Source organism: Crocuta crocuta, unplaced genomic scaffold (assembly GCF_008692635.1).
Source record: "Crocuta crocuta isolate KB4526 unplaced genomic scaffold, BGI_CrCroc_1.0 scaffold140, whole genome shotgun sequence".
NCBI classification, from domain to species: domain Eukaryota; kingdom Metazoa; phylum Chordata; class Mammalia; order Carnivora; family Hyaenidae; genus Crocuta; species Crocuta crocuta.
This window is the reverse complement of record NW_027527775.1, coordinates 1,040,763-1,060,637: the sequence shown is the minus strand read 5'-3', so window position 1 is coordinate 1,060,637 and position 19,875 is coordinate 1,040,763. Positions and strand designations below refer to the sequence as shown.

At 36.3% G+C, this 19,875-nt stretch overlaps 1 protein-coding gene across 4 annotated transcripts in view; it reads left to right on the top strand.

The window, feature by feature from the left end:
• Positions 1-18,689: 18,689 nt before the first annotated feature.
• Positions 18,690-19,875, top strand: part of LOC144238502 (uncharacterized) — a 119,215-nt gene continuing 118,029 nt past the window's right edge. For all 4 annotated transcript variants that reach the window (XM_077772321.1, XM_077772328.1, XM_077772310.1 and 1 more), the window contains exon 1: positions 18,690-18,798. Coding sequence is in view for 1 of the 4 variants with exons in the window: in XM_077772328.1 (XP_077628454.1) it covers positions 18,732-18,798 (67 nt within the window). In the remaining 3 variants the exon portion in view is untranslated. The remainder of the gene's footprint in view (positions 18,799-19,875) is intronic.

Sequence of the window (19,875 nt, the reverse complement as noted above, 5' to 3'; positions counted from 1 at the left end):
TAGACCATTTGTGTGGGCATTTAAGTATTCCTCTTTGTCTTTACTAACCCCAAATGATCAGCAGTGTGGGGCACTTTGTTTCCAGTAGATAAACTTGTGTTACAAGTAGATGCCACGAGATACTATGTACAGAAAGCCTTTTTCTTTTTTCTTTTTCTTTTTTTTTTTAATACCTTGGCATTTCTTCAAAGCCTTATCCTTCTTATGGTATTCTGAAGTACATGGATAAAGAGAAAGCTTGTATTATGGCCCTTTGAAAGAAAGATTTAATTAGTTTCTGACAGGGGCCCAAACTGGACAAATAATCCTGTATGTACAGTACAGTTTTATCTTCAGTGATGCTATTTACACACAATATAAATTTTACTGTTTTTATGTGCAAAATAAGGTAGGAAACATCTTTCCTTATGTCTTCTCCCCATAATAATAGTGTTAGTGTAATGAGAAAGAAAATGTATATCATTGTTACTTATTTAATATTTATAATATAAAGTATAAAATATAGCAAGAGATATGGAAACAAGTTTGATTATTTCAAAGCACTGCTGTGAATTTTAGTGATAAGGAATCTAATGTAAGGAACAGTAAATTGGCAAGAAAGAGCTGGACATGTTAGGATCATTTTGATGATTATTTTTGCTCTACACCTTTTATTGCTATGTTTAATTTTGATGATACATATCAAAATGCTTGCATCTGACTATTCCCCCCCAGACACTCTGCTAACAACGTTACCTGAGGTTCTGACGAGTGCTTTTTAAAATATCCATGCACTTTATTTTATTTTTTTAAAGATTTTTATTCTAGGAGAGAGAGAGACAGCATGAGCAGGGGAGGGTCAGAGAGAGAGGGAGTCACAGACTCTGAAACAGGCTCCAGGCTCTGAGCTGGCAGTCGGCACAGAGCCCGACGCGGGGCTCGAACCCACGAACCGCGAGATCATGACCTAAGCGAAAGTCTGACGCTTAACCGACTAAGCCACCCAGGCACCCCAATTAAAATATCCATGCACTTTAAATAGGTACTTGGGTTTGTTTTCTAATCAAGTAATAATATACTTGACATGAAACTAGAGTCTACAAGCATAATGCATCAGGCAGTTTGATTAATCATATATTCCTATGAAGTGGGACTTTTCCAGGAGCATAAAAAGAGCTGCTTCTACTCCTTGACATATTCTACACACAAACATAATCATTTATTTATTAATCAATGACCATTAACATATGAAAGATCCTAAAATGTTCCCAATTAAAAAGCTTCTTAAACTTCCAGAAATTTATTTAATGTGGAATTTTTTAAAGCCACAATTCTTGATTATGATGCAATAACCCCTAGAGAGCATATCTTTGTAAGGATGAGTGCATGGCATTTTCAATATATATCTGCTTTCACAAAACCTGGAGTGTGATGTGCAACAAAATTGCGTCATCCAACAAAGTTAGGTTGGAAAAGTATGAGGGACTAGTGTAAAGGACATGAGTCCAAAAGGCTAAAAACCTTTGCCGACTAAGGACTAGAACACTGAAACTGCCTCCAGATGGGAGCCTCACCCTCTACCCTCATTCATCTTGTTCATTCTCTGTATCTCTGATAAATTGGACTTCTTCAAATACTTCTTTTATAAGACCTGTAAAATCTTAAAATAAAGATTACACTTAACACTTATGTAACACCTTTATATACATTACCTCATCTAATCTCTACAAGAGCCCTATAAGGCAGGCAGGACAGGTATTATGATGCCTTTAGCAAAGAGGAAAACCAAGTCAGGGAGATATAAAATTAATTGCCAGAAATAGTTCAGATACAAATAAGTTGAAGGCAAAAATGTCGAAAAACACATATCACGCAGACAGTGATCATAAGAAATGTGCATTAGCTGTATTGGCACCGAACAAAATGGAGTTCAGGCAGCGAACATCAAAAGGTATATTTTTAATGACCAAAGGGTCAAATTGCCAAGAAGCCATGACAATCCTAGATGTCTATGCATCTAACAACAAAGCTTCAAAATAAAGCAAAACCTGTTAGAAAAAAAAGAAGGAAAAAATGGTCACATCCACAAATATAGTAAGGGACTTTAACACTTCTCTCTCAGGAATTGGTAGAAATAGTAGCTGATTAGTAAGGACATAGAAGAGCAGAAAATCTCTACCAAGCACATATAAGCTAATTGCATTTATCATATAGACCATACAACAGCACAGTAATACACATTCTTTTCAAGTGCACATGGATCATTCACCAAGGTAGACCTAATTCTGGGCCATTAAACAAGCCTTATTAATTTGTTAAAAATTGAAATCAAACTATGCTTCCTGGACCTAGTAGAATTAATGTGTATTAAAGAACATGATCTATAGTTTAAAACTCCCAAAACAAAAACTGCATGTATAGACAGTTTCACTGGTGAATTTGAAAAAAAAATAAAGAAATACTATAAATTCAATTTTATATTAGAATATTCTGTATATATTGTATCACTCTTTCCCTAAAAATAGAAGAAATGGGGATACTTTTCAGTTCGTTTTATGAGGGTATAATGACCTTATCGGCAAGACCAGAGAAAGGCTTTTCAAGATAAACCAATTGCAAACATCTAAATCATTCCTCTTGAGCATAAACACAAAATTTTTCAAAGCAATTTTATTAAATAGAACTCAGTGACACATGGTATAGATAGTACATCATAGCAAAATATATTTCACCCTGTGTGTGCAAGGTTCATTTAACAGTTGAAAATCAAACAATGTAATTCATCATATCAATGTACTAAAGAAGTATAATCATATGATTTCAATAGATGCAGGAAAAAAACTTAACCCCATCCATTGAAAGAAATAAACCAACATCTTAACAGGCTAGCAATATGAGGGGACACTTTGAACCCTAAAAAGGGCATCTACAAACAACTTCTGGTTAATGACAATAACAAAGTATATTTATTCACCAGTTAAAAGACATTTAACTGTTTTTGGCAGTTATGAGTAAAGTTTCTGTAAATATTCATACACAGATTTGGTGTGTATGTAAGTATTAACTTCTCATGAGTAAGTATCTAGAAGTGGCTTTTCTGGCCCATCTGATAAATGCATGTTTATCTCTGTTAGAAACTTCCAAACAGTCTTTCGTTTTCATTCCCACCAGCAGTTTCTGAACAGCTGAGGTCTGCATCCTTGCCAGCATTTTCTGGATTATGGAGAGCAATCCTACAACATACCCTTGTCTTTCAGTGTCTTGTAGAGAGCCTTGATTCAAGGAGGTTCAGTCCCTCCAGGAGGGATCTTTACATATTGTGGGTAAGGGACATCCTGGGAGGTCTAAATTTCTTATGGGGTTTGTGTGACTGTTATTGCTGGCCTCTTAACCTGTGTGCTAGTGGGCATGATCCTCCATTTCAGGAGAAGCTGTGTTCCCTTTCCCTTAGATTAATCTTTGCTGTTGTCTGCTCTTTAGTCATATGATAACTTTTCCTGTATGGATCTGCCACGGCACTTTGCTGGGTGTTATTTAACATAACGAGGAGACTTGGAAACAACTGACCTTGGAATGAGGATGGTCCTAACAGCAGCATAGCCTGCCCTGCTCTGTATCATTTGAAATGGTGGATTTAAACTTCTGCCACATACCCCTGTGAAAGGCAGGTGGTCACTCGAATGGTAACAGATCGCCTACTCTAGATGTGTTAGATGCTTTCCCAGAGGTAACTAGCTGGTTACCAAATAAGAACAAGAAAGAATTTATGCAAATCTTTTCAGCTCTCTTCATAAGATGAAGTATATTCCCTCAAAGGCTACTCCAGACTCCAGGCAGGTAGAAGGTTCATATCTCTGTTATTGCAGGTTCCTAAGATGCTGTAGCTTATTATCCATATTCAGAACATTTACAGTTAAAACAAATGATATTATAGAGCACAGTTCTTTTCCTTTGTGGAGAAATGTTCACTGCCCCACATTGATAAAACCTTATAGAATCAGTTGTAAGCATAAAAATTATTGATTTGATTCATATTTTAGGGGAAAACTATAAGAGTTATAAGTTCTGTTACATCTGTTTATGAAGATAAAAGTATGCTCATTATATTGTTAATCATTAGAGTTATAATGCTGCTACTAACAGTTGTATATCTGACATTTTGTAATATGCTGGAGACTTTTGAATGCTGAACTTTTTTTTTTTTTACAAATAGTTTATTGTCAAGTTGGTTTCCATATAATACCCAGTGCTCATCCCCACAAGTGCCCTCCTCCATGCCCATCTCCCCCCTCCCCCTTACACCCATCAGTCCTCAGTTTGTTCTCAGCATTCAAGAGTCTCTCATGGTTTGCCTCTCTCCCTCTCCCCCACTATTTCCCCCCTTCTTCTCCCCCACGGTCCTTCATTAAGTTCCTCCTAATCCTCCTATACATGCAAACATATGGTATCTGTCCTTCTCTGCCTGACTTATTTCACTCAGCATAACGCCCTCAAGGTCCATCATGTTGCTACACATGAGCAGATTTCATTCTTTCTCATTGCCACATAGTATTCCATTGTATAGCTAAACCACATCTTCTTGATCCATTTGTCCATTAATGGACACTTATGCTCTTTCCGTGTTTTGGCTATCGTTGAGAGTGCTGCTATGAATATTGGGGTACATGTGCTCCTATGCATCAGCATTGAATGCTAAACTTCTAATCATACAGATGTTAAAAAAATACACTTGGTAGCAAAAATATATATTATTTTCAGAATTTTTCAGTACTGACTGAAACTTTGAAATTAAAAACTTCTGCCCATGCATGTATAAAATAGATATATTCAGTAGCAAAAATCTTGATATAGTTTTCTGTATCAAACCATGCTTTCATCTAAAAGATAGCTATTAGGTTTTCTTATTTTATAGAGTAACAGAGACTTGTGAACTACATGGATCAGATGAAGGAGATAGCTTTCTTTTTCAATTCTTAGAGGAACTGATAATTCTAGTATTTGCACCATGGCAGTTGAATGGTTTTCTGGCAAGGAACACCTAAGCCTAAGGTTGGTCCAGCAGAGAAATTGTGTTTGTGCTCTCCTGACCAGCAGAAGAAGAAAAGTGGCAGGGACAAAGGCAGACATGGAATGGGAAGAGGCCAGTGCCTTAGTTTCCCTTCAGTGTGTGTGTTCTTTAGTTTTCTTCCTACCTGAAAACAAGTGTTTTGAGTTGCACGAGAACAAAGGCTTTGGTCTCCTTGATAAGTCACATGGAGTGCCCATCAGATACTGGTTGAACTGAATTGACCACAGTAGAAGTTTCTCCACTGAGAATATTGCAGGGGCATGAGAGGTAAGGTCTTGGTTCTACACAGGTACCTTTACTCTTTTACCAACACAGCCTCCTTCACCTGTTCACAGTTACTAGTAACCATTTGTTCACCAAGGGCAGTATCTAACACTGTTTTCCAGTTCTACCATCTTGAAACTCTATCTTCTCTTGGCCTTTATATCATTATGCCCACTAAATAGTCTTCTATCCAGGTTGCTGTGTCCTTTTTGACCCCTGAACGTAACGCTTCCCTAAGACTCCATCCTTTGTAGCAGTATGATAGTGGAAAGCATGCAGTTTTTTTGGAGCTGCTGCAACTGTGTTTAATGTTGGGATGTATCATTTATTAGCTGGGTGACCTCTCAGAGCCTCAGTTTTCTCAACTTATTTTCATTCTAGTGCACCTCCTTATTTTATGTAGATCTAAGTTTCTGACCATTTTCCTTCTCTCTAAAGAACTTATTTTAACATTTCTTGTCAGGCATATTTACTGGCCACAGATTCTCTCAATATTTGTCAGAAGTCTTTGTTTCTCACTTCTGAAGGAGAATTTCCCAGGATACAGAATTCTAGGTGGTTTTACTTCCCTTTTTGGTACATTAAATATTTTGCTCAATTCTATTCTTGCTTGCATGGTTTCTGAATAATACACTCCTAACCAGTTTGATCAAAAAGAAAAAGGAAAGGATCCAAATAAATAAAATCATGAATGAAAGAGGGATCACAACCAACACTGCAGAAATACAAACAATAATGAGAGAATATTATGAGCAATTATATGCCAATAAACTGGGCAATCTGGAAGAAATAGACTAATGCCTAGAAATATGTAAACTACCAAAACTGAAACAGGAAGAAATAGAAAATTTGAGCAGACCTATTACCAGTAAAGAAATTGAATCAGTAATCAAAAATCTTGCATCAAACAAGAGTCCAGGGCTCGATGGCTTTCCAGGGGAATTCTACCAAACATTTAAAGAAGAGCTACCAATTATTGTCTTGAAGATGTCAGATATAATTCTTACCTTTGCCTTACTCTAGGCAAGTTGTTTCCTATCACACACACACACACACACACACACACACACACACACCCTTCTTGCAGGATGTTTTTCTTACCTTTGATTTTTTGTAATTTGAAAATGATATGCTTAAGTGTAGTGGGTTTTTTTATTTTTTTGTTGTTTTTTTTTTGGTAATTTATCCTGCTAAGTGCTCTCTAAGTTTCCTGGATCTGTGGTTTGGTGTCTGAGGTTAATTTGGAGAAGTTTTTAGTTATTGTTTCAAATATTTGTTTATGTCCTCTTCTCTCTTTCTTTTTCTGATATTCCCATCATGTGGATGTTGCACTTTGTGTAGTTGACCCATAGTTGTTGGATACTTTCTTCTGTTTTGTTTTGTTGGTTGTCTTTTCCAGTCATTTTTTTTTTTTTTTTTTACTTTTTTCTTTTCAGGCTTGGAGGTTTCTATTAAGATGGCCTCAAACTCAGAGATTCATTCTTCAGCCATGTACAATCTACTAGTAAGCCCATCAAAGGCATTCTTCATTTCTGTTAGAGTTTTTGATCTCTAGCATTCCTTTTTGGTTCTTAAGATTTTCGTCTCTCTGCTTACATTGCACATCTGTTCTCTCATGCTGTCTACCTTCCTCAAAAGAATCACTAGCATAGAAATCATGGTTGTTTTGAATTCTTGGTCTGATGATTCCAACATTCCTGAGATGTCCTTTTCCTGTTGTACATTCTTGGCACTTTTGTTGAGATTAATTGCTGTAAATGCATAGAATTAGTTCCTGGCTCTCTATTCTTCTGTTCTACTGTGTCTCTTCTTATGCCGGTATCGTAGTGATTTATTAGTTCCACAGTTTGTGCTTTGTTTTTGGTTTTTTTAGTGGAGAAGGTTTTTTTTCTATATATCATGTTATTTGCAAATACTGACAGTTTGGGTTCTTCCATTTCTTTTATATATATATAAACATTTATATATATATAAAAACATTAATATATATAATATAATATACGTATATTAATGTTTTATTATTTATTTTTGAGAGAAAGAGAGAGACAGCATGAGCAGGGAAGGGTCAGAGAGGGAGACACAGAATCTGAAGCAGGCTCCAGGCTCTGAGCTAGCTGTCAGCACAGAGCCCATCGTGGGGCTTGAACCCACAAATTGTGAAATCATGACCTGAGCCGAAGCCGGACGCTTAACTGACTGAGCCACCCAGGCGCCCCAGTTCTTCCATTTCAATTTGTATGTCTTTTTTTTTTTTTCTTGCCTAATTGTTGTGGTTAGGACTTCAAACACTCAGTGGAATAAAAGTGGTGAGTGTGGACACTCTTGTCTGTTCCTGATTCTAATGAAAACCTTTTTTGATTTTACCTTGGGATATGGTGTTAGTTGTGGGCTTATCATAACAATGACTTTTACTGTGTTAAGGTATGGTCTTTCTATACCTGCTTTGTTAAAAGATTTATCTTAAGTATATAGTGAATTTTGTCTAATGTTTTTTTCTGCATCTATTGAGTGATCGTAAGATTTTATTCTTTATTTTATTAATGTGGTGTATCATATTAGTTTATTTGCAGATGTTGAACAATCCTTGCATCGCTGAATGAGTCCTAGTTGCTCACGTTTTATAATCTTTCTATTGTATTATTGAATTTTGTTTGCTTATATTTTGTTGATGATTTTTGTGTCTATATTCATCATATGTATTTTTTTTCTTGTGACATCCTTAGAGGCTAACCATCTCTTTTAATACTCTCTGAGAAATTGTAAGTAATGTAGGACAGTACTGGACCTAAGAGGTACCAGTGGCCAATCATCTTTGACATCTTCTGTGCCCTGCCTCAGCTGACTTGCTCTAAGTTTTGCACTAACTTTCCTAAAGCATCTAAATATACATATTTAACCGGATGATACTCTGTCTCTTCTGTACTATATATATTTTTTGCTGTCTGATGTGACTGTGTAAGACCACTGTAGAATTCCACTCAGACACTCAAAAACATGCACTAACTTTGGGGCGGGATAGAATAGAAACCCTTGGGAAAGGGGCACGTGGGTGGCTCTGTCGGTTAAGCGTCCAACTTCAGTGCAGGTCATGATCTCACAGTCCATGAATTTGAGCCCCACTTCAAACTCTTTGCTGACAGTTCAGAGCCTGGAGCCTGCTTTGGATTCTGTTTCCCTCTTTCTGTGCCCCTCCCCCACTCATGTTCTGTCTCTCAAAAATAAATAAATGTTAAAAAATTTATATAAAAAATTGGAGAAATCCTCATCTAATAGAATACAAAATTAGTAGATATAAGATTCCATTATTGCATGTCTCAGATAAATTTGAAATTATGAAACACATCTTACATGTTTTAGAGTTCCCCAAAAGAAATGTGTCTAGCTGCCCAGATGACCAGGGTTACCTTTGCATTGCCTTTCCTTTTTCCCCATTTTATTCTTCCTGCTCCCCTCAAACCTGTCCCCATAGCTTACTTCCCTCAGTAAACTACATGTATGCAAACCTGTAGCCACATTTTGCTTTGGGGTAGTGTGGGATGAATCCAAACTACTGTATCTATGAATAGGATGGCCATATAATTCATTTTCCAAATCTTTAAGAGTGAAAAGAGTCAATAATTAATAATTAGGTAAGAAAAACTAGTATAAACAAGGACTGTCATAAGCAAATAGAGACACATGTTCACCATGTCCTGAAAATAAAAATATCAGGTATAAAAAAATAATAAAGTTATAGACTTGATATTATCAGCATAAATGAGGAAAATAATAATGAATGAAATATCAGTGTAATATACATTAACAAAATTAATTTTTAAAGTGACTGAACTATAATATTTTATTCCTTTATCTACGTGCCAGTGTCCACTTAAACAAATTTCTACCTTCTCAAAAAAGACACAGGATTTGAAGCTCTTATACTCTGAAAGCCTTCTGATTACTAGTAGATTTCCTTTTGTAATGATAGGATATCATAAGAAGAAATATTTACACTGACTACTGAGTCAGTGGTCCCTGTAATACTTCTGTGCCCAATATTGAATTAGAAAACTTACTTATTAAAAACAAGAACAAAATACCCCTTGGAGAAAATTACATATTCTCCCCTGTATCATCGCTTTTCTTAACCTGTAACCTCTTTGAAGGAAGCATCTACGTATTTAATTATTTGTAAATAGTGAGAATTTCAGGATGTGCAAGGCAAGTTATTTTCTGTTGTTAGGTTATTAGATATTCTGTGTTCATAAGATCCTGATAAATCTCATGTGAGATACAAAGATGAGATATATTGGAGATTGTAACAAGTGTTTTGAATTAAACTCTGATAAATGTTGACCCTTAATATCCATAGAATATTTTAGGAGAATAGAGTCTCTGAGGGGAAAACAAACCCCAGTAATATTGGTTGGACATCAACAAATTTATTTTTATCCATAGAGTGAGTTCTTTCTGCCCGTCTGCCCAATACAAGTATGTATACACATGTGTGTTTGTGCGCGTGTGTAGAAGAAGCTAGAATAATGCTAGTAGCAATAGTCCCACCTTGAGGGATGGAGATGATGCTTATGGTAAGTGAACAGATGACATAACCAAGCAACAACAGGAACCACAACTACCACATTAAAGCAGCCATGTTAGCATGATGGATGGAAATCCCATTAGGTTCTGGAAATATCCCAGAAAGAACAACGTGTGTGTGTGTGTGTAGCCATAATCAGCTTTGAGAGAATATGTGTAATAATATGTAATAATTCTCTTCAGAAGAGGATGAGATTTGGAAAGGTAGAGGTTTTTGTCTTTACACTGGAGAAGACCCAGCCATACAGCATCATTATGTGTCCCTGGTAAATATGCACTAGTACCAGAAACTCTGCCAAAACTTAGCACTTTGTTCTTTGTAAACAGTTCTTTGTATACAGTGTATGCTTATAAACAGTGACTGATAATGAGGATATTGGAGTAAGATTAGCTCATTAGAACAAGGGAACAAATAATATTACTTTCTAGGATATATGCCAGAAACAAATATATTGCTTAGTATACTATTCCCCTGGATTGTGAAAAAGTGGTACAGAAATGACTTAGAATACCTGGATCGTTAAAGAAAGAAAGAGAAAAAAACAATTTTAGGAACAGACAGATATTCACAAATGGTGAGAAAAATAAGAAAACATCCCCTATGAACACATTCAGAATATACTCCACGGTACAGTTACCGTATTACCTACATTTTATTTGCACACTAAGGCAAATGTTACAACATTACAAAGTCATTCATCTGAATTCATCAAAGCAAGAAAGAGTAGACCTAGTCACTATCACTAGACCAAAATTATAATATTCCTCAGTCATAATGTCCCAAGGGTACGTTAGAAATTCAAGTTACATTTGTAGCAGGGGCTGGAAGCAGATAAACAAAAGATTGCCAAGTGTAGTAATTGGAATTTTCTTAATGACCCCATAATAGATGCCCAGAAAATTGTTGATTGCCTGGAACAGGACTACCCACTGGCCAAATAAAAACTCAGGGCTTGTTGCCAAATTAGTAGCTCAAGACTCTCCTGATTCATTCCCTTATCCCAACCTGCAGATTCCATTCTCCATTTTGACAGATATTTAATGAGGAGTTGTGCATACAAATACATCTTTATAGACTTATAAAAACAAGCAATTCTGGGATTTCTTATAGGTCCAAAATAAGCTTATCAGATTCAACAAGAATGCATCTTGAAAATAAACTGTTTTAAAAGGGTATGGTTTAGAATTACAATTACATATTATCTATTCAATGTTTTATCTTAAATTTTTATATTAGTCCATCTAAGTCCCTAAAGTAGAATTCTCTCTCTTCCATAATCATTTCTAATTATCCCTGCCCTATGTTGTGTGTATGATAAATGCTAGTTTAGTTTCTGGATTACAAATTTATTATGATTGGCAGAAAAGATTTTGGAAATTTTTTTACTTGTCATTTTATTTTTGACTTTGTTTTACACCACAAGGTAGCCTCAAAATATTCTGCAGTTTAAAAAAAAAAACTACTGTCAGCAGATCTATTTTAATTCAGACTTGTCTGTATTTCAAGGTATGTTTACCTTGGAATGGGCCTCACCTCTCATAATTCTTGCTGGCCTATTTCCTTGCTGCCGCCTCCAACTCCAGGTGTTTATGGAAAAGTTTAGCACTTTAAAATGTTGACTGGTCTGATAACGTCTTCATTTAGAGTTATTTTAAAGCAGGCAGGAAAGGAACCGCAGCTGCACACCTGGCAGCTTAATCATCTTATTTATTACCATGACTAGAACACACATATCTACAAAAATAATCGCCTACCATGTTTCAGCCCTTCCCAAGGGTCTCCTACTGCAGATACTCTCCATAAGAGTGTGAATTCCACGGTCAGAGATCTGAGGTTGCAATCCCGGCTCTGCTGTTTGCCAGCTGATTGGCTTTGAGAGACTTTCTTAATCTCTCCAAAACACTAGTCTTCAAAGTATAAAACAGGAATTAAAACAGTACGGATCATATGAGGTCATTACCAAAATGAATGTGACTGACACAATGAATCACTGACACATAGTATATGCTTAATAAATGTTAGCTATTATTATTTAATCCCCACCCTTCAGAAAAAAATAAACATTACTTTACAGACATAATTTGCAAACTATAAAATTTACCCTTTAAAAGTGTACAATGTGGTGGGTTTTGTACATTAATGAAGTTGTGCAACCTCCACCACTAAAGCTAAAATATGTTCATCACCCCAAAAAGAAACCCTGTATGCATTAGCAGTCAGTCTTCATTGTCTCCTCATTCCAGTCCTCAATTTGACTGATCTATCCCTTTGGGTTTGCCTATTCTGGACATTGTGAATGGAATCATAGAGTATGCAGCCTTTGCCTGGCTTCTTTCACTTAGAATATTGTTTTTAAGGTTCATCCATATTGTGGCATGAATCAGAATTTCATTTTTTTTCTTGAATAAATAATATTCCCCTATTCAGCTGTCCACTGTCCTCAGCCTGGTACAGTCCCCTATGTGGAAGCTGGGTGCTGAGCTGGCACTTTGTTCCAGGTTCCTCTTCCTCATCAGGAGAAACCTTTCCCCCATTCTGGATACATAGTGAGCTACCTCATATTCCTTCAGTGTGTCCCTCACATGCCACCTTGCCAGCTTTGCGGTACACCTGCCTGTCTGAGAAGGGAACAGGACTTCATCGTAGCAGGAGAGGGGTGTGCACAGTCCCGTGCCCTATGTCAGCTCTCAGGAGGGACCCAGGACCATGGGAGGCCAGCACTCTACAAATACGAATCTTACTGGATCTCTTCTCATTTCTTTGACTAAAGCATCTATAGGATTGGTGTAACAAGTCCTTCCTGGTCACTCCAAACATAGAGAAGATACCCTGGGCCGGGTCTTTGGGCTCTGATTCTGGAGATCATTCTGGAGATGATCTTTGCCACCATCTTCCTCACAATAGGAGTCCTCACTTGGGATTGGTAGCTGGGTCTTCCTGCTCCACAGTTTGCATATATGTACATGCAGATGGCAAACAAAACATATGGAATATTCTCTGAGCTTAATTTTTCCATTATATAGCATATTAATATAATGTTAGCTATCTAGAAAAGGTTTAAAGTGCATTGGCATTCAGTTAGAAGCAGTAGTTGAGATTTTCACTAAAAATTCAGACTCCAACATTGACCTGGAGTGACAGGATGATTAGTAATAGTATTTGGAGTTCTTCCTATCATAGGTCATCATTCAAGATTTCTACCCGTCATTAGGGCCCTTGAAATAAGAACTGTTTGTGCATGTTCATTGGCCTATAACGTGAGCTCTGTTGGCTACCTGTCTGAGTTCAGTGATCCGAAACGTAAATAACACCAGAGCTGAAACCATGATTTTAATATCAGTGATCTTGTCAGAAAGGAACTAGGTTGGTCATGCATTGAGTGAATCCACCTTGATTTCATCATGTGGAATAGAGACACTGATACAGGAATATGGCTCAGGTTATGTCTTAAAGGCTAGAGTTGTCCTCTTTGCAATTTCCATTCTTTATGGGTATCTATGTAATGTCTTTAGATTCAGTTTAAAAAAAAAAAAAAAGATCTCAATAGTTTTCTTCTCAGTCTTGTTCCTGTCTCGGAAAACCCTTTAACAAATGAAATTATGTTCAGTGCGTGTTGGGAGTTTATCCAATTGGATCAAGTGTAATCTGATTTGGGGCCCTGAGTGAGTGAAGGCCTGTAAGAGGAAGATACTGATGAGACTCAATTTTGCACAATAGTCTCTAGCTTTGTGCTGTGCCAGGCAGCCCAGAGGGGCTGAGAGCTCTATATAATCCTATAATGTTGGCCATCACAGTGTTGTACCAGGTTCATGTGCTACCATTGTGGTCTAAGGTCAGGACTTCAAGTTTGATATCCACCTGCTAACATTACCCTCAATAGCATTTTAATCAAGATGGAAGGTTTAGCATTTTAAGTGAAGTTACTCAATAAGGAGTTTAAAAGACACTTACACCATTACGTACACAACCCTATAATGATCTTCTTTTCAACTTTCTTTTTTCCAAATCTATTGTTGGAATAAATAGCATTGTGTGTGTTTGTGTGTGTGTGTGAGTGTAATTTTAGGCTTGTGATACAGGTTTTGTTAATCTCTTTAGTTTTCAAAGAGAAGTAAGTTTTTAATACCTGTACAATCCAGCATCCTTATAAAGCTAAATGTAGTATTAGGGTGGAGGATGCTAGTTCCAATGATGGAAGGTAAGATTTGGATTAAATCTGAGATGGAGCTACCTTCTGAAATGATCTTTAGACTTGCTTACATCGTACCTCAAGATGCTTTATTTCATTGATAAGAGTTCATATCTGAAAACACCTTTTAAAAAGAATAATTTGACTATGTCCTGGTGTAGGAATATAAGTATAAAGGATTAAGTGATAACTCTTAATCAGTATAATTTAAATAAATTTTTGCATGATATTTTTGTTTGTCTAGGAATGCTTTTTTCTTTTTATTTCTCTTACATTAGTATTATAATAGGTGGGCACAGGGAAATCAATTATCTAGAATGCCAATAAATAATTTTTCAGTCACTTAAATTGTGTCAATAAAAATTAGCTTTCATTCTGTAAACAAATGACCAATTTTCAAGTAACTATAGGGTACAATGAGGATATTTACTAACTAATGATTATATTTTCATCATCGTTTAACCTTTGTTGTGGGTTTTTTTTTTCTGAAACCCTTTGTAGAGTTTAGTATTTTGAGGACATCGAGCCAGAGAAGCAAGTACTGAGGGGTGCTCAACCTTAACGGGGGGATGGATTACAGACACTTATTCTGGAAATATCTTGATTTCCAGGGTATGATCAGGACCTAGAAAGGTCTTTTTTTTTCTTACTAGAAGTCTAATCTGGTGGTGCCAGAGGGATCTGACCTCATAGAGAGATGTTCACCCTGAGAATCCTGGATGGTGGGATGATCCAAGATCAAATTGAAGTTGTTTACTTCCAGTACCAAAAAGATTACTGCCTATGTTTTCTTCTGGGAGTATTATGGTTTCAGATATCCCATTTAGGTCCTTAATCCATTTTGAGTTTATTCTGGCATATGGTGTAAGAAAGTGATCCAGTTACAGTACTTTTCATGGAGCTGTCCAGCTTTCCCAGCACCATTTATTAAAGAGGCTGTCTTTTCCCCATTGTGTATTCTTGCCTCCTTTGTCATTGAGAAATTGACCATAAACATGGGTTTATTTCTGGGCTATTATTTTGTTCCATTGAAGTGTCTATTTATTTTTGTGTCAGTACCATACCATTTTGATTATTACAGCTTTGTAGTATATCTTGAAATACGGGAATATGATACCTCCAGCTTTGTTCTTTTTTTTCTCAGGATTGCATTGGCTATTTGGAGTCTTCTGTGGTTCCATGTAAATTTTAGTATTATTTTTTTTAGTTCTGTGAAAAATGCTCTTAGGGATTGTGTTGGATCTGTAGATTGCTTGCCTTCTGTCATGACTAGATAAGAGCTGCTGTGGGTCAAGAAGGTGTAATTTAACATATCAACCATCCTCTCAGCCTATGCTGAGATATCTGTTCCATGAAGGAAGAAATGGATTGGAGGAGGGCTAGGGCTTTTGAAAGCTTTACCTGATGAAGAACATAAATATTTATACCATTTATCCCCTATGTAGATAGAACATCTATTAAATGAAATCTACCATTGTTTGTCTCTTTCTTTTAGGCTTATAAGCTAATCAGTCATTCCTTAGTCATGAACTGTGCATTTAGACAAAAGAGGAGTTTTAAGGACCCTTTCTTTCTTCCCTTGTCAATTAACACAAGAGTGCAGATGTATGAAAGTGGGAAAATAAAATCCTAATATCTCCTGAGCATCTACCATGTGCCGAGAACTAAGCTTTGTGTTTTATATCATTTTATTTAATCTTCATAATGAAATTGGTACAATTATACTCATCTTCTAGTTGATCAAACCTATGATGTAAAAAGTGAGGTAACCAGTCCAAACTTTCAACCCTGTCCTCTGTGCTCTGACTGCTCTGTCCTTTCAGATTTCCATTTCCTTCTTAGTAGCACATTCTCATTAATAGAATAGGTACTTTAATTTGTACTCTTTAGAACACTTAGCAGAATTAAAAGATATAGCATATTAAGAGACACTTTTCCCTCAAACAATGATTATTAATTTAATGAGAGCATGACATTATCCTTGTGATAGAGCCATTAGCTGTGGACGCTAAGAAAAACAAGTCTGTGATGATGCCAAGAAAAAGATGCATACAGACATACGTACATACATACATATAATCTATGACATTTCACTGTCTCCAGGCTCAGTGACTTGAAAACAATTTAGTGTGACTTCCAAAAATATTAGACAGTAGTCATTTACCCTGGAAATAAAATAATAACTTTGCAACAGTGGCTTTGCATGAAGCTATTTGGAAGATGGAGAATCATTTTCCACACATGAGACATTTTGCTCATTAATGGGGAAAACTTGATTCATTGCATATCATAGAGCTTTTGGCATTTGGTGTTAGACAAATAAACTTAGGCTCTGTTTGACAGAAGGAGAGTAACGTGTAGAGATGCTACTTATGATCAAGTGTGACTGGTGCCATAAGGAACAATAATTTGTCAACCTCGGTAAGAATTAAGAACCCTGGGCTATTAATTCTGAGACATGACAAGACTTGTATTACATGTTGCTTAGAAATACAGTTGATCACATTGATGGGAAAATATGATTCAAACATCAACTGCTCCTTTGCAGTTTTCATTTTGATGCTCTATAAACAGTGTTTCTTCTTTGGAATTTTCCATCCTGCTTTTGGAAGGCCTGGCGTACATCTTCCTAGCTATATATATCACCACATATTTATTAATTCAACAAATGTGTATTGGCCTCCTGCTGTGGATCTGGCTTTATGCTGGTGCTGGAATCACTAGCACTTGTTCTCACAGTTTGATGTTCTCATTGTAACAGTTCAGAACAGATCTTTGGATTGCCACAGACTTTTTTTTTCCTTTCTAAAACTGGCAATCAGGGATCCTGGGTGGCTTTCTTGTGTGGTTAAGCATTTGACTTTAGCTCAGGTCATGATCTCATGGTTTGTGAGTTCAAGCCCCTCATCAGGCTCACGCTGACTGCCTGGGGCCTGGAGCCTGCTTCAGATTCTGTGTTTCTCTGTCTCTCTGCCCCTCCCCTGCTCATGCTCTGTCTCTCTCTTACTAAAATAAATAAACATTAAAAAAATGGCAGTCACTTTCTTTCTGTGATGTGATTGAACATATGCTCAAGAAAGTTTTATCACTAGATGATCTGAATTGAATTGCCCACAATGAGTTGGTGTGAATGTTAATATTTAACAATTTTCCCAATATCAAGACATTTGTATTAAAAGAAATCATATATTTTATGCTTAATGATACAATTTTTTAGTTTGGGGACTTTCTTCTTGGCTTTCCTAAAATGTGCAAATCAACTTAAATATACCACTCCTTCAAAATCTATAAAAATACATCTCCATAAAAAAATATCCCACTCAACCCACTTTCTCTCTCCCACCTACAAATTTGTAGCCAATGTTGGGTCAAGATAGGTCATGAGTGGTGTTTCTATTTCTCTTGTAGGTACTCTTGTGTTCTGAAGTCTGCTTTACCTACATCAGTTCTTCTAATTCTGGCATTCTATTCAAGTATAGTTCAAGGCCACTCACATACAATCTAAGCATGAGGTTAAAATTTGATTGCCTATTATGTGTCACTAAAAACTGGAAGGTGTGTAGCCTTCATTACTTTGGCAAAACATGGATTTAACACTACTAGTTCAGCACAACTTTATGATACTGCTACTTCACATCATTTGGTTCATTGATTAAGTAGAAAACACTTTGACTTGTTTAACTACATACGTATGAGAAGGATAGTAACTAATCTCTGATTTTAAATATTTCAGGATATGAAAGTATGTCCTCTGTCTTTTTAATTTATAAAGTATAGACTCCACATTCATTGAACTATATGCAAAACATAATTCTTACTTGTCATTCCTTTTATTTATTTTCAAGCCCTGAAGACAGCTTTCCATAATTTTAGGTAATAAGTTTATACTGCTAAAAGTAGATAAAATGGTCCTTTATTAATTTTCTACATCTAAGTGCAAGTCTGATTATAGATTATCCAAAGAAGCTCTAGATTTGCATAGAACAGGGGACATCTGTTAATGAAACCAGCAAGTTTCTAGGTTTATAGGTGTAGTAATCCAACTCTGACCTCTCCACAACCACTTATGAGTAAAATATATTGCAAAGGGCTAATCAAACTTGGGTTCAAATTCTTGCTTTTCATTATCAGTGGCTGTCTGACTCAAGCCACTGAATCTATATGATCATTAATTTCCTCATCCACTCAACGGGAATGGTAATTCCTATAAAATCTCTGCATACAAGAAATGTCTCTATTCTGATAGTGTGTCCAGTACTTTATCTATAGAGTGGAACAAAGCCTCTGCCTGTCTTGAGTAATCTTGAGTGACTGGCAAGCAAATTTTGACCTAAGAAAGAAATTTGGAATAGAGAATAAAGGATAATTCTTTACCCCTTTTATCAAGGAGTTCCTATTTCAAGGAGTTCCTATTTCTTGTCTTCTATTCTGAGCAGAAGAGAGATAACCAACACCAATATTTTGAAATATTAGGGTAGAATACTTTAGAATCTGGGGATGTCAGGATAAAATGTGGATTGAAGGCACTGGTGTCTTAAAGACGTTAAGAAACTCACGGCTATGATGTAATCTCACACCTCACCCCCTATCATCTTCTTTTCTTCCAGGTGTTCAACAAAGAAAGACATCCATGAACTTTTCTCATTGCCTGCATGGAGTCAGAGATCACTGGTGGCCTTGATCATACAAGCTTGATGCTACCTTTTAAAAACATAATTGGTAAGCCACTTTTTTTGCACTCCTATATTTACAGAGCCATCATTTTTGTTTTGTATAAACTTGCTAATAAGTAGAATGTTTTGTTAGAAATTTAATTCATTTGTTGTATTTATTGAGTCTAACCCTGTGTTTGCTGCACTGGCATATATCTTACAATATAAGAACTCTCAGTTCACTCCATAGTTGAATATCTTTGTGGTCTGAGTCATGCTGAGAAAGGGAGGGGCATGGTCTATATCATGGTGTAATTCTGATTCCCTTAAGAGAGAGAAGCATGGAAAGCTTCATGGAAATGAACGCATGGCATACCACTCTATTATCAAAACATTTCTCGGACAACTAGTGACATTTGTTTGAGAAAGGTAACCAATACCTCAGCAATTCCATCTACTCAGTTTTAGCAAAACTGTTCTTTGGTTCTAGGCCAACCTTTTGCCCAGATCAGAAGGGTGCTGAAGCAGGAAAGTGGGATTAAATGCCCAGGTTAAGACCAAAGAATGTTGGCATTAACAAAGTGTGAATTGGTGTGGATAAATTCCTGGCATTCATGCTCCATTCTAACTGTAACTGAATCACTCCTATCTGGAAATTTGACTTGTGAGCATCAAAACCGAGGAATCTGGCCAGAGCCACTTTTTGGCGTGGGTTTGTCAGAAACACCACAAGCACAGGCTTTTTCACAAGATGGAATTTCATTGTTTGGACATCTGGCTTATTTGCTGAAAACATGCATTTGTGGGAAATATATGGGAACATTTCTTTTTGATAAATAAGGAAATACTTCGGTAGAGATTTAGTACTGGATTCCGACTTTGTGTATGTTATTTTCTTTCAGCAATTACAATGTTTCGCTCTTTCTTTGCTTATGTTAAGGGAGAAAGAAGACTCCTGTTTATTGTACAATCACAGTTGTTTTTAGGTTTTAGCAAGCAGTTCTTAGAAAACAAACTAGGAAGCCACATACATTATTTCATTTTGTTTCCAACTGTGCGGAAAATTAGTATTTTGAAACCTCAGTGTATTATATATAAATAAATATACCTCATCCGTCTCACAGGTAACACTGATGTCTCTTTG